At 45.3% G+C, this 26,617-nt stretch overlaps 1 protein-coding gene across 3 annotated transcripts in view; it reads right to left on the bottom strand.

Moving 5' to 3' along the window:
- Positions 1-26,617, bottom strand: part of PRKCQ (protein kinase C theta) — a 116,434-nt gene that overhangs the window by 66,231 nt on the left and 23,586 nt on the right. For all 3 annotated transcript variants that reach the window (XM_029616701.1, XM_029616699.1, XM_029616700.1), the window contains exons 2-4: positions 16,948-17,147; positions 8,232-8,292; positions 1,056-1,218 (exon numbers count right to left, since the gene is read on the bottom strand). In XM_029616701.1, the coding sequence (XP_029472561.1) occupies positions 1,056-1,218; positions 8,232-8,292; positions 16,948-17,112 (389 nt within the window). In that variant the 5' untranslated portion in view covers positions 17,113-17,147. The remainder of the gene's footprint in view (positions 1-1,055; positions 1,219-8,231; positions 8,293-16,947; positions 17,148-26,617) is intronic.

Raw genomic sequence — 26,617 nt, 5'->3', positions numbered from 1 at the left:
GCCTCCAGGCACAGTGGCCATTTGCCGCTGTGCCTGGGATTGCGGGTTGGCTGTTGGCCGGCAGGCGTAACTTCTTCAACAAAGGTAAGGGTGGGGTTTTAGGTAGGGCTGGGGGGTGGGTTATGTAGGGGAAGGGAAGGGAAGGTGCGGGGGGGGCGGAAAGAAAGTTCCCTCCGAGGCCGCTCCAATTTCGGAGCGGCCTCGGAGAAAATGGAGGCAAGCTGCAAGGCTCTGCGCGCGCAAGTTGCACAATTGTGCACCCCTTGCACGCGCTGACCCTGGATTTTATAACATGCATGCGGCTGCGTGCGCATGTTATAAAATCGGGCGTAGATTTGTTCGCGCCGGGTTCTGACAGATGAGTATCACTGTAAGCCATGCTCTTCTCTCTGCATGGCCAGGAATATTCAAATGTCAGAGTCAATGAATAATTAAGGCTAGTTGTATAAGGGTGCATTGAGAAGATTTTCTATGAAGCCAGACTAGTTTGGGGGTGGTAAATACAGCAAAATGAGATTGCACTGATCAAACATGTAGGAATAGCCAAGGCTGCTGAAATGTTAAAAAGTATGTAAAAGGTTATAAAGTACATTAAAGGTCAACAATGAGTTTTGTTTCTGCCTTCTGGGCTCAATTTACAATAAATCATATGGCTTACAGGAGTCCAGTCTTATTATCATATATGGGATAAAATTATAATTCCAACCAATTAGGAAAATGTTATGCAAACAAACTAACCCATTGGTATGTAAGTTAGAGGTGGTGACATATTTGAGTGTAACGGGTTAGAAGAGCTGAGCTGAAGAATTACTCCGCATTGTTTGCTAAGCACTGCTCCTATCATAAGATATCTTACAATAAAAGACTAAAGATTTTTCTATTACTGTCTGTTGGTAGTCAGTGTTTACTAGTGCACCCAGCAGTTGAGAACAGCTGTCTTGATTATTACCATTTTTTTTAATGTTATGCACTGTACCGTTCCCCTCCCCCTCCCAAATGAGCAGAAATGAAATAATGCCAAGGGAGAGGCTGGATAAAATGCCAAGTTACTGTACCAGACAAACTCATGACAGACAGAGCAAAACGTGGGCTGAGGGAAAAAGGTGGCGATGAATTCGTGGCACTTGACATCATGGACTTTGGCTTGTTTGATGGCACCTCTGCGCTGGTGCAGGGTAAAGAAGCCTTCTGTCTCGGGCTCACTTTGCTCTTTGGTGTCTAAGGAATGGAAATGTTACAGCATGTTAGAAAAGCACTCTTGCCAAACACTGGAGTTATTTTTTTTTTGTTTTATATTCCGCCATATCCAAAACAAATGGCTTCATGCAGATTACAATTTAAAACACAGCTCATTAGGGGTCAAACTAATGACAAACAAAACAAGATTTAAAACCCAGCACTGCTATTATATCTGCAGGAATCTATGCAAGTTTGAAAGGGTGAACTGGATTCCTGAAGATATAATGGCTAGATTCCTATAATAACTACATATAAAATGAAAGCAGTGTGCCATTAAACTTTAAGCACAGAGCAAAGTAAAATGATTTGAGCTGTGTTCTCAAATATCATGCATTTCTAAAAAGGATCTGAATTCCAGAGTAAGGGTCTGATCAGAGAAAATGAACATTGCTGGACAGTACACAGTGGAACCTCTTGGATGGAAGGAGTACAATAAGCTTCTTCTTGGTTGAATGTGTAGGACAATATGATCTCAAAAGATCATTTAAGCAACGGGGACCATCCCTCCACAAGAGCTTTGTAAACTCATGTTACTAGTTTAAAACTTCCCTTTTGGGCCACAGGTACTCAAATCTGGTCCTTAAGCCCCCCTCTCCCAAACAGGTCTGCTTGTCAGGATATACCCAAAATGAGCATATTAATCTGGTCCTTAGATCAAATGCATGCAAATACACCTCACGATAATTAAAACATACTTATAAACTGCTTTGTTGGTTAATAATAAATCGTCCAAAGCAGTACACAACCACACAAGTGGCAAACCAAAAACATCAAATACCAATAAAACCACAACAACAAAATATACAAATGATAACAAAAATCATACAGCATACCACGGTCCACTGACACCCCCTATAACACCACTCCAGCTCGGTAAAGGAGCTAATGTCTACTGCATAACCAAAAAAAAAATATTTAAAAACCCAGTACACCAGAAGTCCCAACAACCCCCAAGTTAGTCGCCATCCCTCCTGCCTATCATAAAATTAACCCATCAATTACCAAGCCCAGCTTGCTATGGACATTTCTTTAGTTGTGCCTACTTTAATATTCACTTCTCTGGATATCCCATAATGCAACTCTGTCTGGGATCTTGAGGACCGAATTTTGGAACTCACATATGCTAACCAAGTCAGAATCACCTAAAAGGAGGTGGATAAGGGGGACTTGGAGTAAAGATTGTGGCAGTAATTAGACTATCAGAGGAGCCACCAATACTTAGCATAGATGCCTCACGTGATAAAAAAGGGGAACCCTCTCTCCAAGTCCATATAATACTGCAACGATTCACGATCCTAAAACCTCTCGGGGAATTCCGGGGCGGGCTGTGTCCTCCTCTGCCGCAGCAATCAGGTGGCGAGACATTTTTACAATTGGGCACATTGATACAAAGTCCTTGGACTGGATAAATTACGGACAGGAAATTCACCCGGGCAAACGGCCTTCATAAGCTGACATCCCGGAGGGCTGCGGTCTTGCGTCACTTCAAGGCTACCCTGCTTCCAGAGAGCGGCGGAGGGATTTTCTGGGCTGAGCTACGTGCATATTGGCTAATCTGATTTACAGATATTAGGGATATTTGCAAAAATATAACCAAGAAACGAATTCCTTAAAGTCCTGCAATCCATGAGTCTTCCTTCAGGTTTTTGGTTGCTATTAATAAGATGTTGATGTGAGTGATACCAAAGACCTTGGACTTTTCGAGGTATGAAATCTGCTGATCTGTTTTTGGCAATTGGCTTTTCTGGAGGAGAATGATGCATGGTGGGGGGGAAGGAGGGAATTATTCGGAACAATGGGTCCGATGTAATAAAGTGCGCTGAAGCTGCCACGGGTTTGTACCTGCGTTTTCTCGCGCAAAGCCCTATACGAGTATGTAATAAAGGTTTTGTGCATGGGAAAAAAAAAGCGCATACAAACTAGCCTACTGACCTCCATTTTTTCCTGCGCAAAAAAGAGGCGATTATCTATTCACAGGCAACGCAGGGAGATCGGGTTGGTGCGGGTTTTTAGCGCCTGGGTCAGGGCAGGAGGTAAGTGAAAGTGCGGGTGTGAAGATTGGTTTTTTGATGCTTTTGCAGGTCAGCCAAGTGGTGAACAGAATGGGTTGAGAGAAGGCAGCTTCTCAACGAGGCAGAATCCCTGATCTGCATTTCACGCTCTTACCAGCAGTCGGAGTCCGATCATGAAGGGGCTCGATATTGTTCTACCCACCTTCACATCAATTTCCGGACCACTAATTTATTCATTTTTTTGAAAAAGAAAGGCCTTTGCCCTTAGAATCAATCACGGGTGTTCACATGCAGATAGGTGACTGCGTGGTTTTCCGCATGGATGTCTGCGCAATTCACTACATAGAGCCATGATCGTGCATTTCTGTGCACACTATGGCGCATTTGTTTTGGCGTGCGCAGATTTCATGCACGTATCTAATTAGCACATGCGGTCGTTATTACATCCCGCGCCGCTGGTTTTTGCCGTGTGTGCCAAAAAAAAAAAAAAAATCTGTGCAGAAAAATCAGCACGGATTTCAGCGTGGGTCTTACTACACCAGCCTTTATATGTACGCAACGCTGCGCTCCAGATTAGTAGTTAAACTGCTCAGGTACGATAGATTGAAGTCCTTAGTTCAGTCTGCGGCTGCAGTCAAAAAAGCAAAATAGAATGTTAGGAATTACCGGAAGCCGTCGATAACCTCCTCTGCCGGACCTTTGCTCTTTTGATTCCTCTTCTAAAATACTGGCACAAAGTCCTCTTCTTAATAAATGTAAAAGCCAGGATTAGAATGATTGCCTTTTGAAAAAACAATGTTTTAGTCAGACATTCTTCTGAATAGCTTTTATAGCGGATGGATGTGTGTGTAGGTGGGGGGATGGATATTATGGTCCATACAAAGGAACATCCCAATTTGTCATTTTGTTGTGTTAGCAGAAAGCCACTTTACAATCCCATTTCATCACAGTGCCCGAGTTCTCTCTTAATCTGGAGGCCACGTTTGTTAACTCCGCCTTTACATTTCCACGAGACAGGCTGGCAGGGCATTGAGCCCTCCATCTACGAGAAACGTCCCACTGCAGGCTGGAAATAGGATGGCCTCGGTACCCACGGCGTGCATCGCTGCAATTAATCACTCCCACTCCTATGCAGTAAAATGGTGCAAACATTTTGGGATTTTTTTTTCACCCTGCAAATGACAACATGCCAGGCTATAACGGATCCCAAGAGGGTGAGAGATGTGCAACCAGCATAATTAAATCTAATGCACATATGGGGGACCAGTTCATCGATTTGCTCTAGCACAGGCCTCCTGCAGCATGACGCTTGGCTATCAAAGTAGGCGTGCACTTGTACGCGTATAAAAACGACACTGCATTACCTGTGATTCCCGAGGGCCTCCCTGCACTCCACTCAGTGGACACTGAGGCGCAGTGGGCGTTAACCAGGGGGATGTGGCATCTTGGATATCACCCGTGCTCACATGGACACAGAAACAAGAAGTATTCCCCCTTCTTATTTTGAATCAGGCTCTGATAACCTGTCAGGCCATCCAGGAGCATTACAATCACTCACAAGGAGCAGAAAAGAACACCTACAATTCACAGGGCTGGCAGTGAGAATCCAGGTTCTAATTCCACCTCCAACCCCTTTTTGTTTACCTTCGCCCAGCCAGGTAATCTCCCAGAAATCAAACCTTAACATTGTAAGCTTTCTGTGCACATTTATTTCTTCAGATTAAATGAATCACCTAACCAATGGCTCCAGTTGATATACAAATACATTTAAACAAACAATAAAAACACAAAACTACAATTATTAATGGCTTCTCATCTTACATGATATCAAATACGGAAAGTCGTCATCGCGTGGATTTCACAAGCGCCTGCTTTTCAGCACCTGTACATCACCCACCGTCTCGGACCCTTCCCAGTTAATGCGGAATCTGCCTTAGCAAACAGACTGACTTCGGCTTGTGCCCTCGGAGATATGTAATTGTTTATGGATCATTACAATAGCAAATGTGGTTCTTGCTGTTAAATTCTAAATGCACCGTAACTGCCGTTAGCTTGGTAACCCCACAGATTTGGGACTCACGTGCTGCTCAGTCGCATTTGTTAGCGAGGGCACACGAGTCAAGCTGTCACGAACGACTTGCACCCTGATCCACGGTCAGAAAATACTTTCCCCTGTGTGGGTACCTGTCTGGTGAGCAATCTGACACTGCAGGCCCGGAAGTACTAATTGATTCAGAGTAATTATCGTGCTTTTTTCTGGCCGAAGCAGTGCTTATGCTAGCTGCACTGGGCTGCTGCATTTTCCAGGCCCCCCCCCTCCCCCCCATATGCTGACCGATTTCTCTTTCACCTGTGGTGGATGGGTGGGGGGTGGTACTGTTGTCAGAGATGGGACGCTAACCGGTTTGGAAGTGAAGTGCACTGCCACTTACTGCTTTCCATTAGTGTTCATCGCACATGAAGTGTCCTGACTGCAACAAAGATCCCTAAAAAAAAAAATACCCTGAAAGGTGCATCTTGCACTCGTTCACTGCAGGCTGCGAGGTTGCTGCTGATGTAAGATGAGGCCTCTAGTTATTTCTGTTATATTTCCTCTGCAACCTGTCCCCTGAACTCTGGACACATTTTCTGCAATATCCACACCGCTCTTTTCAGGTGAACCAGAAGCAGCTCACCCAGGCCTGAGGATGCCCCACTGCACCTAGCTCTGGTTTCTCTAAGGAAAGTCGGATTACATTTCCCATACTTGCGATGGGACAAAGCCAGCCCTAGGGGTGAGATGGCGGGCCGTGGTCTCTCTCTCCCCCTTGATTACACTCACTTTATTCATGGCGGGAGAGGGGGGTTGAGGGGCTTTCAAAGCACTCTGTCTGCAAGGAGCAGCCTGAAAGAAACCGACAGCGATGTATTTCACAGAATATGTCTTAAGCCCAGGCTGAGTTTTCACGAAAAACTGAGAAGGCCTGTTTCGGAAAACACGGATCTGGACCGTCCTTCATGGGAACGGCCGCACAAAAAAATCTCGTGCGTTAAAACTCAAGATTCTCTGCTTACGCAGTTCTGTGCTGTTCAGAGCAAAGGTGAGGCTTATACACTGCTTCTTCCAAGGAAGGTCTATTCTGTTATGCAAGCCCAGGCCAGTAAACCGGTCATTTTCTCTCTTATTACACTGACTTAAGAACATAAGAAATTGCCATGCTGGGTCAGAGCAAGGGTCCATCGAGCCCAGCATCCTGTTTCCAACAGAGGCCAAAACCAGGCCACAAGAACCTGGCAATTACCCAAACACTAAGACGATCCCACGCTACTGATGATGACTTCCTGTTGGCACCGAGGTTTCTACAATTCTGCATGTATTTATTGCCAGTATTACTAATACGGGGAAAAGTCTCTTCAATAATATTTTGTGGGTAGGTCTATTAATAGAAGGTTCACTCAGTTTCCGGTGTATCCTAATGTGAAAGATGGGTCCCCTGGGTTCAGCCATCCTGACAAACTCTGCTGCATCTTCTTCACAAGGCCCATTGTGAGGGACACTTTTTTTTTTTTTAGTGGCAGACGTAATGCCACGATTCTGGTGCCGCCGTGCCATGGAGTTTGGAAGTACAGCTGCTGGCAGGAAGAGTGCTGCCACAGCACGTCCCAGCAGGCCTTCCTCGGGTGGGGGGAACGGGGACTGAATCTGCAGGTTGTGTCCTGCCTTTCATGATTCCGTGACCTAAAAGCGAACCGGAGCGTGGAACGTGTGCAATAGCCCGAATAAAGTCGAGGCGCGAGCCTGGCTCACGTATTGTGGACGTGAACATCCTTGTTTTAGGAAAGTCCTGATGCCGTTTAAAAATAAAGATGGCAAGGCAATGCAAAAGGAGATAACAGACTCCTCCACAGTCTGTGAGCAGTGTGAGCTACAAGGACTCATCCATGCAACCTCTCCTTAGAGCTCGCTGGTTATCAAGTCCGTGAGATGTTACACACCTCCCTCAGCCCATCGGGACGCAAATGCACAAATATTCAAACATTCTGCCCTGCCCATGCACCTTTCCCGCTGGCAAATGCAATCCAGCGTGGGGTTTTGGTGGCAGCTTGCAAGAGTGCTTCCCTGGACCCATAGCACAAGACCAGGGCTGGCTCACGAAGACACGGAGGAAGTCTAGAACAGGGAAGAGGGGAGAGAGATTTCTCTGAGGTGTGGTGGGAATCTTCAGAGGATGGCCGTGTTAGCAAAAAATGACAGGAGTCGGGTGGCACCTTATGGGGTGACCAATTTATGGAGGCATGAGCTGGCGAGGGCAGAGACTACTTCGTCAGATGCATTTCATGAAAAAAAAAACCAAAACCAAACACACATCCACACAGAGTCAGAAACTGGTCTGCAGGTAACGGTCCTGCCACTCTCAGTCCGGGGCGCTGCAGGAGGGTCATGCCTGGGAGTGCTCGCCCCCTGCTGGAAACCGTAAAGCAGGGCTGGGAGGTGGAAACCAGCGCCTGACTTGCAATGTTGGGGGTCAGAGCAAGCACTGCTGGTCTTCCGTACTCTCTTTTGCACGCTGCCAAGTTAAGAGTCAATGACTGGCAGGAGTCACAGCAGCGGGGAAAGTACTTTGCATTATGAACTCCCCTTCTCAAGCCTCTTTCCACTGCTCTGAGCAATTTAATACGTCAAAATACACAGGCAGCCCCTCCCTGGGGTGGAAAGTCTGGCCTCCACTTACTGGTAGCAGGTCCTGTTTAAGCAGATTTAGCACACCTGCTTACATAAGCATGAACTACTTCTGTTTAATGAATTCATTTACATTCTCTTTCCAATTCTGAAGGAAGCAATTTTCCAAAGGGCGCCAGAAAAGGACATGTACAAGGTTATTTTGAGCCCTAGGACCGGGAAAGGAAGACATGTATGTAAATCTAAGTGCCCCCCCCCCCCCCCCCCCCCCCACACGCACACAGACAGACAGAAGAATAAAATAGAAAATCGGGACTTGCCACTCTGTTCCAGGAAGTAGCACGCGTTCATCAGCATTCTGCCGTGCGGTTTCAGCTCTACCTGCGTAAGAGAAGGAAAGCAGAGCAGTGAGATCAGAGCGCCCTGCACAAACGAAATCGGAGGGCAGAGAGAGCTGCAGTGGGCCCCATGCACCCAGCGTTTTCCCACAGCAACACAGGGGGGGTCCCCATGCTCTCTGCCAACAATTACCCTCCTCCCGTTCATTCAGTCTCTGTCCCAGGCCCCCCAAAATAAAAGTCCAGCTCCCTCCCGTGATGTAAACTTTAACATCTGACACTCCCCTAGAACTCACGGCCAATGCAAGGGTATTAGCTGCCCTGGGTGAATTTTTAAAGCTCTGCAACCCTCCCTCTCTCTCCCCATGCCCTCTACACACACAATTACAAATTATGCATTTATGATAGATTACGTGATAAAAAAAAAAAAACATTTGGAGTACAGACGTCTGAGATAAAAATATCTTTTCCAACATTTCTTTTTTTTTTAATTTTCTCTTTATTACATTTTTAATACAATAACAAAGTAATCACACCTTGTATAAGAAACATTAAGGGTGTCCCACAAGAAAATATTCCACAATAATAAAGAAGCAGTACAGATAAAACAATCTAGTTTTAGAAACTTTTTACATGGTTATTCCACACTTTCCAACCTTGTAGAGGTAATACTGGAGGGGGGGATCACAGGTTTCCTGCCTTTATATCTCAATTTGATTACATTAATGACAGGGGCCTTGCATTCTAGCTGCCAAGAAATCTCTTAGCTGTACCACATCAAAAGATATATACATGTTACCCAGCAACTTCACAACACATTTGCATAGGTACGTTAACAGGAAATGTGCCCCCAAAGAAACTACTTCGGGTTTTAACTCAAGAAAAGTCCTCCGGCGTAACTGGGTTGACCTGGCTAGGTCAGGAAAGGTTCTAACCGGTCCCCCAAGAAATAATGTACTCATGCTTTTACAATGGAAAGGCCTCACAATATTCAAGTCCTGCTCTGAGCAGAAAGTCGCAAGCAGTGTTCCTCTGCCCGTGACTTCCACCTGGGATTCATCCAGGTATTGGGTTACATTTAAGACATTTTCCGGCTGATTAACTCTGGGTGAACTTTGCTTCCGAGACAGATGTAATACCTTCTTGACTACTGGAATCTTTTCCCAGGGGGATTTTCAAAATTTCCCCCAGATATTATTTTTTAAAGTAACCACAGTATGTTCATCTTTAACTTTAAGGAAAATTTAACATCCTTAGGTCGAGGTGACGAATAGAGTTGTCCGAGAATGCCATTCTCCAAACTGAGGCCAATCGCTCTCGTGTCATCACCGCGGTTTTGCTTTTTAAAATGTTTTACCTCTTCCTCCAATGAATGAATAGCCGAAAATTGTTCCGTCAAAATACGTTGGTGGTCCTGGGCCACTGTATCCAATTTTAAGGAAACACCTTGTAAACGTTGAGATTGTTCCTGGATGGTAGCAGAAAGACCTGCCACTAAATCCCAAAGGGATTCTAGAGTTACAATTGCTGGTTTTATAATCCCCGCGGGGGTCCGGCTCACCCCTCCAGCTCCAGGTTCACGATCACCTCCACCTACCGCTTCCGGCAGGACTTCTCCCGCCAACACCACCTGCTTCTCCGGGGGCTGCTCAAACTCTGGTCTGGGGTGGAGGTTCTGGCTCTCTCAGGCTCCACACCACAGGCTCCGTCCGCCTGAAGGTAACTTGCAGGGATCCCTCCTGCACCTCCAGCGTCCACAGTAGGTCTCAAGGAGGAAGCCAAGAGCAATTGCTGGGGATCCAGGGGGGAATCAGTTATTTCCCCCCAGTGAGAACGGAGCTCCTCTCTCCGTTCCACCAGCGGGGGTTGCCGTCCCCAAATTCAAAGCGGGAACCGCATATTCCAGAATTAGGCGCTATTGTAAGGGAAGGCTGGGTTCGGGTGGGTATAATCTTACCTGTCCTTTCCTCTTATGTGGCAGAGTTGAAATTCCAGGAAACAATTTCAAACAAAAGTGCCGCACAGCCGGATCAAGCTTCTCTCCACGCTGCCATATTGGATCCGCCCCACCTTTACAACATTTCTATTGTGTTTATATGCACTGCTGTGGTGCCACTGGCAGCCAGAAAGCCATGCAAAAATACCCATATGGTATTAGGCCTATTGTAACATGTGCTGGGTGTGGGCTTGACCCTTAGAAAGCCAGGAATAAACTGAATTACAAGATAGCAAACCTCCCACACCAAAACAGCATTAACTGCCAGCACTCAAACAGTAACAACCCTACCTATAAAAAGACAGCTCTGCAAACGTTACACCAGGCCCTAAAACACCAATACACCTCCTATTAAGAAAACAGACCAAGCCAGGCTGCTATAGACCCCTACACAGAAACTACATGCTAGCAGAACACATCACCTGTTATATATGCAGAACACAGACAGACCCTCACCAAATTCAGAATAAAGAGACAATAAAAGTATAAATGTAAATGTGCAGACTCTGTATGCAGTGCAACAATGGAAAAACAAAAACACCATCATTCTTCATAAAACAATAATACAATCTAGAAATATAAAACATTGATCATAATAGTAAAATCATACTAATTGACAGAATAAATATTTCAAAATAGCTGATGAATAAAGCATCTAAGAATTAAAAACTCTTAAAAACTGTTTTCTAAATTTCCCAAACACCAGTAAAATATTTCAAAAGAGCAGACAATTCAAATAACACAAAATAATTAAAACTAAAGTTAAAAAAAATCTCCACTCTCCATACTTGGGAACCGTTGATTTCCAGTCAACCAGAGATTGTTGTGGATGTGTCGGTGTGGGAGGGCACAGAAACTTTCTCCTCTCTCTCGCTGATATACACACACTTTCATTCTCTCATTTATACTTATGCTCACACATTCTCACTCTCCCACATACACATGCTCCCTCTCTCACATTCGTAAACACATGCTTACACAGACACACACATGCTCCAACTCTCACATACTCCCATCTCACATACATATGCCCTCTCTCTCACATTGTCCTTCTATCTCACGCACAAATGCTCTCAAACAGACACCCACATGTGCACACTCCCTCTGTTACACATGCTCTCAGACACACACACACACAGGCCTCACCCTCTCTTCTTCCACTGGCTCCCTTGGCAGCCTTGGGCCCGCTTTTTAACTTTAGCCTCCACTGAATCGGGATCCACGAGATGGCCACCACTTCACTGCTGTGGGATCGGAGTCTGCTTGGAGGCCACAGCCTCTTCTCCACTTCATCTGCTGGCAGGATGGACTCTGCTGCTAGCCCCACAGACTCTGTTGTTCTTTGGCTGCCAGTGGGATGGGCTCTGCCAGCAGCATCATGACCTCTCTTCAGCCTCTGCAGGTTGAGCTCTGCCAATGGCTCCATGGCCTCCATTGTTCTTTGGCTGCTCAGCCAGTGGTCTGTGGCTCAGCCGATGGCCTGTGGCCTTTCTTCTTCTTTGGCCACCAGTGGGATTAGCTTCGCTGGCAGCTCCACAGCCTCTCTTCTTCTTTAGCTACTAGTGGGATTGGCTCTGCTGGCGGCCCTGAAGCCTTTCCTCTTCCTTGTGTGACCAACCCTTTGGTTTGTCACTAGATGGCTCTAGTTCCCTTACCATCTACACTAGTAACATCATGGGATTTTCCATTTTCTTTCAGTCTCTCCACTGAGCTGACTGGATTGGCTATCCCAGGCCCATAAGGCAGAGTTCGAGAAGTATATATAGTGTGGCCATTTTGAGTTAGAGGTTGAGGAGTAAGGAGCTGATTTTCTTTTCTCCCTGCTGAGCTGGGCCTACTAATCCAACTTGATAGTTTTCTTGCATTTAGGGGAGATCCTCTCTCAATACACTCCATGTCTGAGAGGGTCTGCCTCCCTTGTTGTAGAGAGTTAAGGTTTTTGTAGAGTTTGGTCCAGTTTTGATAAGTTTTCCTCATTCTGGGGAATACCCTGTGCCTTGGGAAAGGAGCAACCCCCTCTAATCCTGAGAGCAGAGGCTGGAGACCTGTGAGCAACTCCCTCTACTCCATAGAGGAAGCAAGACCAGATATGGCACTGCCCAGTTTAAGACCTTCTAGATAGAGACTTTTGGATTTCTCCCCTTTTTGCTCGTGTGGAGGTTTTTGTCCCACCCCTCTGCACAATCTGGTGAAGGAGACAGAGCACTGTGAGCTGAACCGGAACATGTGGCCTCTCTCCCTGAGAAGTCCTTCAGGGTTGTACCATCAAGCCTTAGGAGACTCCCAATCAGATCTTCACCCCAAAGGGATCGGGACACAGGTTTTGGGCTTCAGACTGAACTTTGGACTCAGGATCTCTTCCATGGCGTGGGGCTTCCCCATAGGCTTCCCCCTCTACTGGGGTGTTGCAAGGATGAGTAGGCAGTGACAAGCTCCCTCCCAGGAGCCGGAGAGATGGACACCAGCACCCCAGCAGAGATACCGTGTTTCAATTGTTATATGTTTGTGGGCCAGTAATTGACCTTTAGGAAATGATCAGTAAATGTGATTTGAACACCCAGTCTGGGTCCAGTCTGTCTGTCCTTGAGGAGAATAGTTCACCAGAAAGCCTCACACACCATAGAAGAGACTCTCCATCACCTGGGCCTCAGAGGCTTTCCTCTCCCCCCACAGAAAGAGCTCACTTCCTGGGAAGTTCGGGAAGAAGGGGAAAGATGGCAAGAGCAGCCCTGACAATTAAAAACTTTTATGGCCCTAGGGGACCCACCAACACCCCAGCAAAGGATTGCACTTGACTGGCGGGTTGAGTTCTGTCCGTGGCCCATGGCGGCCTTAAGCTGCTGCCCCCTCTGAGCCACCACTCTGTGCAAGTGCACAGCTTGCACACTGGGTTCTGCTGGCACTGGGTGTTTTGGACTAAAGCAAGGCATTAAACAATTAGTGTGAAAAGCTTGCATGTCAATCCAAGAGGGAGACCTAGCATTCCTGCACAGTGCAGTCCTATCTTGCTTTGTGCTTACAATTACCTAAATTATGCCTCATACTGGTCGCAAAAGGAGAGCCAAGGAGAGGGTCGTCACTGCTGACCTCCCGGAATGTTCCCATGTCGGCCCAATGGACGCACTTGTGCTTCGTGGGACTTCAAAGATATTGCTGGAAGTACAGCGCTCATGCTCTCTCCTGACTTCACTAACATCGTTGTCCCCAACTGTAAGAACAGCCCCCCCCTACTGATCCAGCAGAGACTCTAGATCAGACCTGTGACTGGTACCGGCGGCGTGCTGTGATGACGCTGAAGGTGCCAGGATCTGGAGTTTCTCATGTTCTCAAAGGTTCTCCAGTGCTAAGGCCTTCTTTTACCTTAGAAGCTATTTGGGAAGCAACTGAAAGTTTAAATTCCAGCGTTACTGCACAGTTGAACCCTCTGGTTCTCAAATTTCATGACTTGGATCCTCGACTGCGAGTTTTAGAAATGGCTAACGAAAATTGGAGGTTACAAATGAATACACTTAAGCACGGTGTGGATAGTATTAAACCCCTGCAAGAAACCCTAATGAAAGAGAACCAAATGCTCTCTAATAAGAGTGGAAAATCTGGAGAGCCTTGTCAGAAGTAGAAACTTACAATTTACCAGCTCTCCCCAAAATCCCCTTATTTCTGCTAAGAGCGATGATGGTCAAAATGAAAACAACCTTTGTTACCTATGCAAGCCATTAACTTGAATATTTCCGCAGCCTTAGAGACTTCAGACAGTGTGCGCTGGCCAGCTGAGCCACTATGGTTGTTTCATTCGTCCTGGAACCGGATAGAGCCGGGATACCTAAAACTGTTCTTTAGGCATCGGTCCGAAACCTTTCTTCATTTCCAGATGTGGTGAGGCAAACCCGGAAGAGGAGGAAGCAGGTTCGTATATTGAGGCCTTATTCCTCTTGAAATACCCTTGCCCATGCTATATAACGTATAGCGAAATTTTGTACATGTTCTTTCATCCATCCCAGCTTACTCGGTTCCTTAGTGATGAGACCCCCTGTTCATGAAATGTCTTCGACACTGATTGTCATTGGACCTCATAGCTTGGCAAGAGTTGTGTTCTCTATTTTATTTTATCATTTTCATCAAAATACAAGCAAGATAAATTCTTACTATTAGAAAACAAAACTGCAGTCATCACAAATAAACCTAATCAGGTAAATAAATTAGTTTACAGGAAATATACATTTTTCTATCAAGAAACATTGTTATACGAAGGAAGGCGGACATCCAGGAGATTTTACTAAATAAAGTAAAGAAACATAACAGGCTTAACGTATTTAAGCAACCTCTTATATTATGGTTCCTCAGACCTGTTAATACCAGGAGAGATGGTTATAATACTCCTTGAATTAATAAATGATGTAAGCTGTTTGGGCAAGAAGAATATAAACCATTCATTTTGGGATCTAATAATGCATTTACATGGGTATCTCAATATAAAGGAGAAACCTAAGGAAACTATCTGCGCCCTTAAAGCAAGAAAATCTCTCTTTCTACCTTGTGTTGCACGAGCGAAGTCTGGATATATTCATACTTGAGATCCATAAAATGGAACAGCTATAACTTTAAAATATTTTCTCATGACTTCGCTTAGTTCTCTCTCTGACACAAACGATACCAGGTGAGTTGCACGCTCATAAAACTCAGCTGTCGAATCCTCCAAAAACTGAGTTAGATTTTCCGGTATCTCAGGGCGATTAGCCGTAGAAACCTTTTCTTTAGAGGAAACAGGTAGAAAACACATCTTGCTGACGCAGGGAGTCTTTGCTTCTTCGAAATTTGAGAATTTCAAGGAAATATTTTTTTAAAGTTATATAGGGAATCTCGCCCATTATTTTAGGAGAATTCAAAAAACGTAAGTTTAAATGCCTTGAGTAATTCTCCAAATTCTCAAATCTATGCGAGACACTGGTTAAATCCTGAATCAGTTTAATGTTACAGTCCTGAGTTTTCTGCATTGCTATTTCCATAGAGTCAATCGGAGGTTTACTCTCTTTTAATTGAGCTTCACAAGAATTGAATTTAATATTGAGATTTGTCCAGCTTTGTACTGTGATCCTGCAACGAACTGCCCAAAGCTGCTACCAGGTCCAAATTGCATCCAAAGTTACTATTGCTGGTTTAGGGGGTAGTTGAAGCTGGGTAGACTCATCCATTTTCCACCAGCAAAGTTTCCCCCGTTGCAGCTGTATCTCTCTCGCATAACTCCCGCTCTGGGGTCGATGTAGCAGGCAATGCCTTCGGTTCCTCACCACCTGGGGTTTCCGATGATCCCGCGAAAAGCGAGAGGGTCCAGCGCATTCCTCCTCTCTGCCCCCACCCCCTTCCCTCCGGAGTCGCTGAGGCCGCGTCGGCGTCTCGATTCACAGGAGACAGAGGGAATTCCGGGGAAACCACAAGCATTGGAGCAAGAGCAGCCGGGGGACTCAGGGCAATGATGATGCTCCTTCATCGACCACCACAGCGGGGGGAGGGGGGGTGTTCTCCCCCTGTTCTGTTGCTTTCCCGGTGTATGTGGTGATAAGGCGCTGCCCAGAGAGAAAGGCAGAGTCAGAGGGGTAAACTCGTATCTTCCCTTTCCGTTTTGGCGGCATATTTTCAGATAATATTCTGAAGCAGCCACAAGCGATACTACCACAACCCGGTTTGTGCCGCCGTACGTTCTGTATTATAACAGATAAGGGCCACTCAAGGCTTTTTTTTTTTTTTTCTTATTTTGAGACTTTGGAACTCAAAATTGCCTGGAAGAGTGTCTGGATTCTCTGAATTCACGACTTGGATTGGGATTATGGCATGCTACGTTTTCTTTATTTAAATGTTTCCTATGTGTGTTACTCATGTCTGTTCTGATTTCATTTTCAAGTGGATTCTTTCAAAAAAATGCATATATAAAAAAAATGTTAAAAAAAGCTTGCAAGTCGGTTTGGGCTGCAGGATTTTAAAGGTCCTTCTTTTGTGCGAGGATTTTGTTTTCTGCAACATTCGTGGGCGGTGAGAGGGGTTTGCACCAAAAAAAAAAAAAAAAGGGCAAAGAAAAACTTGTAGGAAAAAAAAAAAAAAGCACCCTGGTATGTTTTCCCCCTAAAATTTGCTACATTTAAGGACGGGGAGAGGGAAAATTTAGCTTGCATGATTTTCCCTGTGCGTTTTTTTTCCCCTTTGCCTGACTTCAGGAAGCTCAAAGCCTTTGGCAGAAGAGGCAGGATTTCAGAACCAGGCAGGGCTTTTCCCATTCATTCTTTACCTTAGTATTCCCTGATCCTTTGGTCTGGCCCAAAATCCTCCGCTGCATTCCCAAAGTCGCAAACGCAAGCTGCCCTTAATGGCACTGCTTTAATACACATGAGATGTACAGAGTCGTGCTTCCACGTTCCAGATATCTGAAATGATTCAGTGGTGCAAGTCCCGGTCCAAAACAAACCCAAAGCAAACTCCACGTACATCTTAAGTCAAACCAATGGGCTCTCGAAGGTCAGAAAACCTTATTAACCTGCAGTCGTTCTTTTCCTGAGTTAGATAAATGCGTGACTGTACATGCATACTGGCGACAATTAGACTCACTTTCCTTTTAACTAAGATTTTGTAGCACTATAGTATAGTGTTATACACATTACAACCCAGCATGGCTAATGTTTCATGCAAACGATCATAAACGACCCGAGTCCTTACCCAAGTTTCTGTTTTCCCATTGTTCTTCCTGCACCTCTCTGCCAGCAAGTTCAGCTGAATGCTGGTCTCGGAGAGCAAGTCGCTGCTTTTGCCCTTCACGACAATGTACATGACTCTGCCCTTGTTGATGTGGGCATCGAAAGAGCTGTTCCAAGGCGGGTACATGGTGGGCCTCTTCTGGACATACAACTGCCCGTTCTCTGTCGATAAAAAAGACACTCAAGTCACACATTCTTCCGTCTCAGCCGTGTGCAACACGCACCACACTCCACCTTACACGTTGATCTTAAGATGCTGTCTGGCGCTTTCCTATATTTTTAAATTATAAATTATTTGCAATCTTGTAAAAATATATCAGATTAAAGTCTCATCTATTTAACAGTCAGCATGAAAACAACCAGCCCTTGGCATGACATGACATCCCCCTTTTCCTAGAAATGATATGCAGTTATCAGAATTTCCCAGTGATCAGAAAACCATTTGTTGCATCAGCATGTGCTGCGAGAAACACAGATTGGGTTACAAAATCTCTTCTATTGCAGCACAAAATGCTACAAAGTGCCATTCTCCTGTGGAAAGCTGCATTCAGCACCGTGCACTGCGATGGCATTTTCCTTGGATGACTGCAGAAGCCTGGAACTCTTTCAAGGGATGGGCATACTAGATACCCATAGCCTACTAACAATTGAGATCCTTGTGCATCATCCACAAGAAATCTTTTCCCAAAATGCACAACAGCTCCATAGTCTGAAATGCTGACCAGCACAATAGCTTGACACCACACCAAGGTGTCTCTTATTGATGCTGGACAGGCCTCATGTGCCAACGGGTAACTCACAATCAACTGCAGAAGGATGTCTCTTACCATCTAAAGGTTTCCAACCTCCTGGCTCCTCGGGGACATGTTTCTAACCCTACCTTGTCAAGTGTTATTGCCAAACGCAAAAACCATATAGTGACATATACAATATATCATAATCTTTATTTGTTTCACAAAGAAAGTATTTCCAAAACAGACCTTTCTTTTAAAATTTCAAGACACAAACCCAAGGAATACCCTCCTAAAAATCCCAACCTATACTCACACTCCATTCATACTTCCTTTCACACACATACTCTAAAAACCTTGTTTTCCCAACATCTTTTCTTATATTAAAATTTTTCAAATATCTTTTCTCATTCCAAAACGAATTTTTAAAAAAGCAGAAAAAGAATCTCATTCCAACGAATTTTCATAACTGCCAAACAATCACATTCTTCTCTTGATATCAACAGTTATACTGTTCTTATAATCTCTTCCTCCTCCCGATCCTTCTACATCCTCTTCATCCTCTCAACATGTTTCGCCTTTTCACAGGCTTCTTCAGGAGAGCATAAAAAGTTTTTCCTGCTGATCATAAATCTCCAACGTATTCGTTTTAATAGTATTCCCATACAGGTTTCATCTACAATAATTAACAATTTTAAGTGAAAAAAATACCTCAAACCTTTTCCAAAAACAAACATCCTTCCTTAAATGACATTTACAAATTTTACCTGTGTGTCCAAGAAACAATTGAATGCACAGGTCACTAGGGGGCGGATTTTAAAACCCCTGCGCGGATTTTCGCGCGCCTATTTTGCATAGGCCGCCGACACGCACAGAGCCCCGGGGCTTCCTGTCGGGGGCGTGGCGGGGGGCATGGCGGGATGGCGCGGCATTTTGGGGGCGGCGACATGGGCGTGGTTTCGGCCCGGGGGCGTTCCGGAGGCGTGGCTGCGGCCTCCGGAACAGCCCCCCAGGACCGGACCACGGAGCGGGGCAGCCGGCCGACACGTGCAAAGGTAAGGGGGGTTTAGATAGGGGAAAGGAGGGGAAGGTGGGGGGAGGGCGAAGGAAAGTTCCCTCCGAGGCCGCTCCGATATCGGAGCGGCCTCGGAGGGAACAGGCAGCGCGCGCTGGGCTCGGCGCGCACAGGTTGCACAAATGTGCACCCCCTTGCGCGCGCCGACCCCGGATTTTATAAGATATGCGCGGCTACGCGCGTATCTTATAAATCCAGCGTACTTTTGTTCGCGCCTGCTGCGCGAACATAAGTACGCGCTCGCGCAAGTATTTAAAATCTGCCCCTATATGTTTTTTGCGTTTGGATTTTTGTGATATATTATTGATTTGCCAGTGTAGTTGAAAGTTTTATTGCCAAGCATTTTAGAGGTAAATTTTCAAACGTTTTCAGCGTGTAAAATTGAAAGTTACGCGGGTAAGCAGCATGCTCATGTGCAAGTAGCATTTTGCAAAAGATTGAAGTACGCGCAGTGTTGTGCATGAATGTGAAAGGGAGAAAAGAAGCGGCTTGTGGCGGGGTACAGAGGTTCATGCACACGTTCGTATTTTGCAAGCAGCGTACGCGCGTCCAGCACGGAACCCGTACGCACGCTTTTACGCCGGCTGCTTGAGCCGCGGAACTGAAATGGCATTTCTCTTTCCTCTGAGTCCATGAGTGGCAGGGTCCGGGTGAACTGGTGGAGGTGTTGGCAAACTGGAAATCACAAGTATGAGTGCAAGCATTTTCCTAAGTGGCGCATGTGCCTACTTTTATAAAACACTTAAACCTCTTTTGTATAAACTGCAGTAAACTCACACACGTGCTGCAATTGTTTTGCATGAAAAATACATACATGCACTTTTCTAAAATAGCTGTAGGAAGTATGTGGCTCCCTGAACTCCAAAAATGTGGGTGTCCTGAAACACAGGCGTGTACTTTTCGAGCAGAGATACGCGGTATTTTATAAACTACTAGCGGTACCCGGCCACGCGTTGCAGTGGCAGAGTCAGGTTCTTTACCCTCCCTCCCCCTTCCCCTTGCTCATTTACCTGTGTCACTCATCCTCCTTCCCCTTGGTCACTCACCCCCCCTTCCCTCCCCTGTCTCCTCTCCAACTCTCTCCCCTCATTCTCCCTCCCCTGACACTCACCTCCCCCCTCATTCTCCCTCCCCTCACTGTCACCTCCCCCCCCGCCTACTGCCTACCCTTCAGATCAGAAAACCTTTGTCTTTCTATTTCTGTGGGAACCCCCCACCCCCAACCCCCCCAATCCCAACCCTTTAAATCAAATAATAACCCCCCACCCTCCTGCCCCCTCCCAAGACCTGGGAAATTAAAATTGTTGGTGCTACATGTGGTCCGTCCCTGGGCATCTGTGTGCATTATGTAGCCAAATAGGGGAGTTCCTAACCAAATTTGCACTTCCAAATTTGTTTTGTGGTCTGGGGAGGGCTATTTTGGTGCATTCCCGAGATCGTGCAAGTTTAGTGTATGTATTTGTGTATGAACCTCCCCCTTCCCCCAAAAAACAACCCTATGAGAAACGTTCTCTTAAACTAACCACTCCACACTCTCCTGCCCCCCCCCCCCCAGCCCGGCGAAAAACAGTAGCCCACCCCCCTGCCCCCCCCAGAGTTGCTAAATGAATGAAACCTGCCCCCCCCTCGTGACCCTTCCCCAAGATGTTCGCAATAAATTCATTACCACCCCCCACCCTCCAGACCCCCCGAGACCTGATAAAAATGTCAGTCGGTGGAGCGGGCGTTCAGGAGCGGGCCGGGAGCGATGTATTGGCGTTGGTCCGTCAGCTGCGAGCACTGAAACGGGTTCCGACGGCCCTTTGCCCTTACTATGTCAGTGGGGTGGAGCAATGGCAGCGGTAGGTCCTCTGAGATAGTAAGGGCACAGGTCCGCCGGCTAACAGTCCTGAAAATGGCGCCGAGGGGCCCTCGCCCTTACTATGTCACATGGGCTACTGCCGCCATTGGTGTCCCCAAGTGGCATAGTAATGGAAAGGGCCGTCGGCGCCATGTTGATTGCTGGCAGCCGACGGCCATAGTGCAGGAGATGTGTCCCGGACCAGTCCTGGCCCCCCGCTGGAGCCTCCTGGACTTCTGTCAGGTTTTGTGTGTGTTGTGAGGGCCTGGGAAGTAAATACATTTGGCATGTGTGTGGGGGGTGTGAGGAGGGTGGTTTTGTGTGTGTTGGGAGGCTGTGGGAAGTAAATCAATTTGGCATGTGTGTGGGGGGTGTGAGGAGGGTGGTGGGTGGTGGGTGTATTTTATCTGTAAAGGAAATAGTTATCTTCCGGCGAAAAAAGTGCACGAATGTGTTAAAATGGAAGTGAAACATGGACCTGGACTGGCGAAATGATTAGTGTAGCGTGTGTTAGTGTAAGGTGTAACAGATGGCGCTTACGTCCAGCAGATGTCACTGTTTTCTCGAAAAAATTTTTAAACCTATTTTACCTGTCGCATACAGGAAGAACCTTCCTGTATGCGAAATGAAGGTTGTGTCCAAATTTGAAAGCAATCGGCTCAGTAGTTTCTGAGATTAGCGATTTTGTCCAAACTATTTAACATTTTTATTTATATAGAAGATGTGGCTCCCATCACACGGTTTATAAAATAAGGCATAGAGACCTCTCACCCACTCTGCGTGTATTTGCTGACTTATTCACACTATTGAAACTTGACCCCTTTAAAGGCTTGTTGCTCAGGCTTCCTCAATAGAACAGACACAGGACTACAAGACCCAGAATGCTTTGCAACCCCAAAAGCCCTGAAGAACCAGCAGGGCAGAAACCTTTAGCCGTAAGATTCCATTAAAACAGGAAAATGAAAAAGCCCAACAGAAGCAGGTCAGTCAATGAAGCAAGCACACGTTCCCCAGAGGCCAACGACCAGATCTCATCGTTCTTTCCACAATTGCTTCATTGATTTTAAGAAAGCTATTGATCCTGCAAATGTGTTTGCAACTTGTCTCCATCAAAATTCACAATCTAGTGCCCCAACGTGAACCTGTTTTAGACAGCTTTTGATTGTTGTTTACTGTGGGTCACCACAACATTTTCTGCACCTTGAACTCAATAGAGTTTGAGGAGAAGGGTGGGGGTCATATCCACTTGGACGTTTCCTTCACTTGTAAATCCCCGCTATTCTGGAACACTGTGTGATTTTTCTGGCTAGACACGTTCCCCAAAAAATAAATGGAGGTGGGATTTATGTGATCGCAGATCACGAGAAGCTCCTCATAGGGAGGGGGGAGCGTGACTGAGCGAGGAACACAGGGAAGAGCGAGCAGCAGGGCCAGGACACAGGAAAGGGAACACAACTAAGAGAGAAGCATGATTTTTTTTTGTATAATGGATCTTTGCATATTCATTAGGGATGTGCAAAGGCAAAATTTTCATTTCATTTCATTCATTTGTTTAATGAGTCACCTCCACACATTTCATTAATTTCAAACAAAAATATTTTTGTATTCATTTAATTAATTTCCAGTTAAAGTCAGCTGAGCTTCAAAATTGGGATTTTCTTAGGGAGAGCAAGATGGCCGCCATCTGAGATAGATGTGAAGGAGGCTCTCTCCGCTTTGATTTCGGATACTTATTTCTTCTTACCATAGTGCCGCGGAACAATGCCGCATACCAAACAAAAGGCAAAGGTAAGAGAGATTTCAACTTCATCTCCCTTACCAGAGACATCACAGCCACAGATCCAGACCTTCTTCATGCCAGCATTGGGGATGACACCGGTAGAGAGGGCCGCTGCAGACCCCGACACAGAGCGGGCGTCTGCCCTACTGACCGAAGTAATATCTTTGAGTTCCGGCGCTCCAAGCACTTCCTCTCTGCCTCAATATTTGACTTCTTTAAATGCCAGAGAGGAAGAAGGAATGCCTGAAGCCTTTATCGTGGAAGCATTGGACAAAGTTGAGACTTTCTCTCAGGTGAGGCCTACTCTCCCTTTAACATCCAAGGACTCTGCTAATTTGTATTTCAGAGGGGATGAGAGGTGGAACCACAGCTGTGGCGGGTGAAGAGGAGTCCAGGTCTGCTTTGAGTTCTAGATCCTCCTTGGTGAAACCTGCAGAGATTACACTAGACTCCTTATGGTCTGCAATAGTAAATTTGACTAAAATTACCCTGGATTCTAATCAACATTTTTCAAATATTGAAAACTCTATGTCTATAACTAATACTAAGTTGTAGATGATGGAATCACGGATGGGGATTCTAGAGGCATGGCAGCCAAAAATCTGCTCGGTCGGATATTGTGAACGAGAAAAAGACTGAAAATATTGAAAACTCTTTTTGAAATATTTAAATCTTAGGGTTCTCAACTTTCCACAAGTGAAGATGATAACAGCATATGATATGTTTAAAGAATACCTTATTCAGATTTTGAAAAAGCCTCTGCAAGCACTTCCTGCTATTTCAAAGGTTTATTACCTTCCAGCTAAAAATAACATTACTACAGGAAATAAGCCAGCAGAGGCATCTCTAAACCTGACACATATAATAGAGGCTACATTGGAAACTGTAATTTCCACAAGATCAACACTTCATGTCTCCTTTGCATTCTCATCAGATTGAGATGCTGTATTGCGTTTGTTTATGCAATATTGTCTAGCCTTTTTTCATGGTGAAAAGATATGGATGTACCCTGCTTTGTGTAGAACTACCCAAGAAAGGAGGAGAACATTTCTTGGAATGAGATCTGAGGTGGTAGCCATTGGGGGCAAGTTTCTCCTAAAATTTCCATGTAATTGTGAATTACAGTATCTAAATCATAAATATGTTTTCTTTGAAGTTTCACAGCTTCGCGCATTCCTGGACTCACATACCCAAGAGGCTACAGCAATGGGCTCGGAGAATGGATAATGTATACCAGATGTTAATATCTCTTTAATTACAACTTTTTAAAAAGAACCTTGTGTTTTTTCCTATATCCGCTTATTGCACCTACTCTCCCACTATTACTTGATATAATCAGATAATATAGAATGTTATATTTAACTGTAATTCTTTAATGGAAATTATGTTATCTGTATTCAACAACAAAAATTGTTGTATTTTTGAAAATGCATATATAAACATTTTTTTTAAAAAATTGAGATTTTCTAATCAGCTCTAATGAAACTTGTGGGTAGACATCATCAGAAGGGGAAAGAGAATTCCAAGGCACCAAGACCATGTGAAAGTGGCAGGAATAGGGGTACCATCAGTGGCAGGAGCTCTCCCAGGCACCGTCAGAGGAGCAAAGCAGCAGCAAGCGTGTCAAGAATACCCCAGGGCTTCAAAAGAGGACATCGATCACAGTGGCATGAACCTCCAAAGGCAGCACGAGAGGGGCAAAGTGGCACCAAGAATGGCATGAATATCCTAAGGCACCATGAACGGGGAACAAAGCAGCAAAAGTGCAGAACAAACCCCAAGCACTGACTGAGGGACAAAGCAGCACAAAGAGTAGCATGAAGAGCCCACAGCACTATGTTAAGCACTAAATCAGCTTAAAGGCTTTTATTAACAAACACAAAGGTACCATACCAAATTTAGTAGAAACAAATTTAATTTGATTATTGTACATCAATAAGCAATGCAGGCAGCTTAGGGAGGAACAGAGGGACAGGACCTCTCCAGCCATATACTCAAGAGAAGCTCTACCCTTTGTTTCTCTCCGTACATTAGTAAAGTCTTCTTTTTATAGATAACATAGACAGTCTTTTGACTCTTATCTGAGTATCATGTATGAGGTTTCTTATGTTAAAACAAGATGAATTACACCTAAGTTACCCTGATCCCCCTCCCAAATTGAGGCCCACTTGCCTAATGTTCACGTCAATCTTCTGTTAGTCCTTTATCCTGTCAGGTTTTCACCCTCAGGAAGATATCCAAGACTCTGGTTTCGCTGGTACCAGTTAGCGGAAACATTAGCCTGTGAGATTCTAACCTTTTCCTTCTGCTTTTCTGTGACCCATGACCTTCCATCATAAGTTTTTGACATCTCCTGCTGCAGTCCAGATGTCTCCTGTAATTTCTCCAAATCAGGGTAAACAGGGCATTTAAGGTTCCCATGGCCAGAACTGCAAGCAGGCCAAGGTAGCAAAGGATTCTGGGTGAGCCACATTCTCCATATTGGTTTCAAACTCAAGCACACATATCAACTATGAGATGAGCAAAGCAGCCACCCACAGTAGCAAGAAAACTCCAAGCTGTAGAGTCTGGGATATGGCAGCAAGATGCCCAAGTGTAGCATAAGTGGTATAGCAGCAAGACAGATTGTCATGAAGACCCTTTATGTGTAGAGTCTGGGATATGGCAGCAAGCCTAAGTGGTAGCAAGTCCCCCAGGGTATATTGTCAGGAGCAGGGCAGCTTCACCTTGATTATCCTCCTTTCTCTCCACTTGTTCTCCTCCCACCTCGGCTCTGTCCTGCTACTACTTCGCTCAAGAATTTCTTGGTTGCTATACTTACTAGTCTCGCTGCAGCATTTTTCAATGGTCCATAGACTTGAACGGGAAACAAAGAAATGGAACTAAATTTTCATTTCATCCATGGGCACCCTCCATTCATTTTGGGAGTTCACAAATGAAACAAAAATGGTCTAATTTGTTTCATTTTACCCATTTGTTTATAAAAAAAAATAAAAATGCACATTTCTAGAATTCTTTGTTGTTGAAGCAGTCAGGGACAGAGGAGAAGTAGCAACAGTACTACCGGTAGTAGGCAGAAGTGTCAGAGTATCTGGACACCCCAATTTCTGAAGAGATAGAGTGAACAAACTAGGCCTGAAATGAGAGGGAAGGAGGATGAGGAACCCACAACCACCTTAAATCTGAGGTCCAGCATTATTGGCCAGACATGATGTTCTGATTTTAACACAGTAGAGATCCTCAAGTCCTGACTTAAGGTACTGGAGAGTCCATGAAAAAGACAAATCCCTGCAAGAATGTGACAAAACTTTTCCTTCTGCTTGCCATGTTGTTACTCATGTTTGAGGGCTATACTGAGTCACTAGCATCATGTGGCATGCAAACCCTGTGTCTTGAGCCCTTGTGGTAATCTCCCAAGAGATGTTATGAGCATGCTCTAGAGGGAGAATGTTCAGTTCAGAAAGTGGAATGGAAGTTGGATTCTTCTGTGTGAAGTAGAAAGACAGAGAATCTACTGGAGCTATGGCAGCAGGTTAGCTCCTGGGAGGCGCAAAGAATCCTACTTGAGAGATGCTTCTGGTCAGTGAGAACAACATAAACAGTGAGAAAGAGGGGATCCTCCTAACACACGCAATCTAAGGATAATGCTATCTTCTATCCCAGGGGTAGGCAGTTCCAGTCCTGGAGGGCCACAACCAAATCTGGTTTTCAGGATATCCACACTGAATATGCATGAGATAAATTTGCATACAATGGAGGCAGTACGTGCAAATATACCTCACGCATATTCATGGTCAAGAGACCCGGTTGTGGCACTTTCAGGACAGACGTTGCCTATCCCTGCTCTTTGCTATGGTGCTGCTAGAATAGATTCGTTGGATAGTACTTAACTAAGAGGGAAATGGTGTTCATTTAAATGAGAAGATCCTTTTCTTGGATAATCTGGGGAGAAGCCACACACTTAAAAATCCTGGAGCTTTACTCTGACTAGCATATTAAACAGAAATATTAAACACATACTTCAGTTCAGTGTTCACTAAAAAAAGAAGTCCATCCTGGAGATGGACTGTTGCTGGTTGACAAAACCATGGAGAATGTATGGGAAGAGCTAGGAAAACTGAAAGTGGATAAGGCCATGAGGTATATAAGAACATAACAGCATGCCATACTGGGTCAGACCAAGGGTCCATCAAGTCCAGCATCCTG

Source organism: Rhinatrema bivittatum, chromosome 9 (genome assembly GCF_901001135.1).
Source record: "Rhinatrema bivittatum chromosome 9, aRhiBiv1.1, whole genome shotgun sequence".
In the NCBI taxonomy this organism is placed as follows: Eukaryota; Metazoa; Chordata; class Amphibia; order Gymnophiona; family Rhinatrematidae; genus Rhinatrema; species Rhinatrema bivittatum.
Note: the sequence above shows the minus strand (reverse complement) of the source record. Positions and strands in the feature narration are given on the sequence as shown.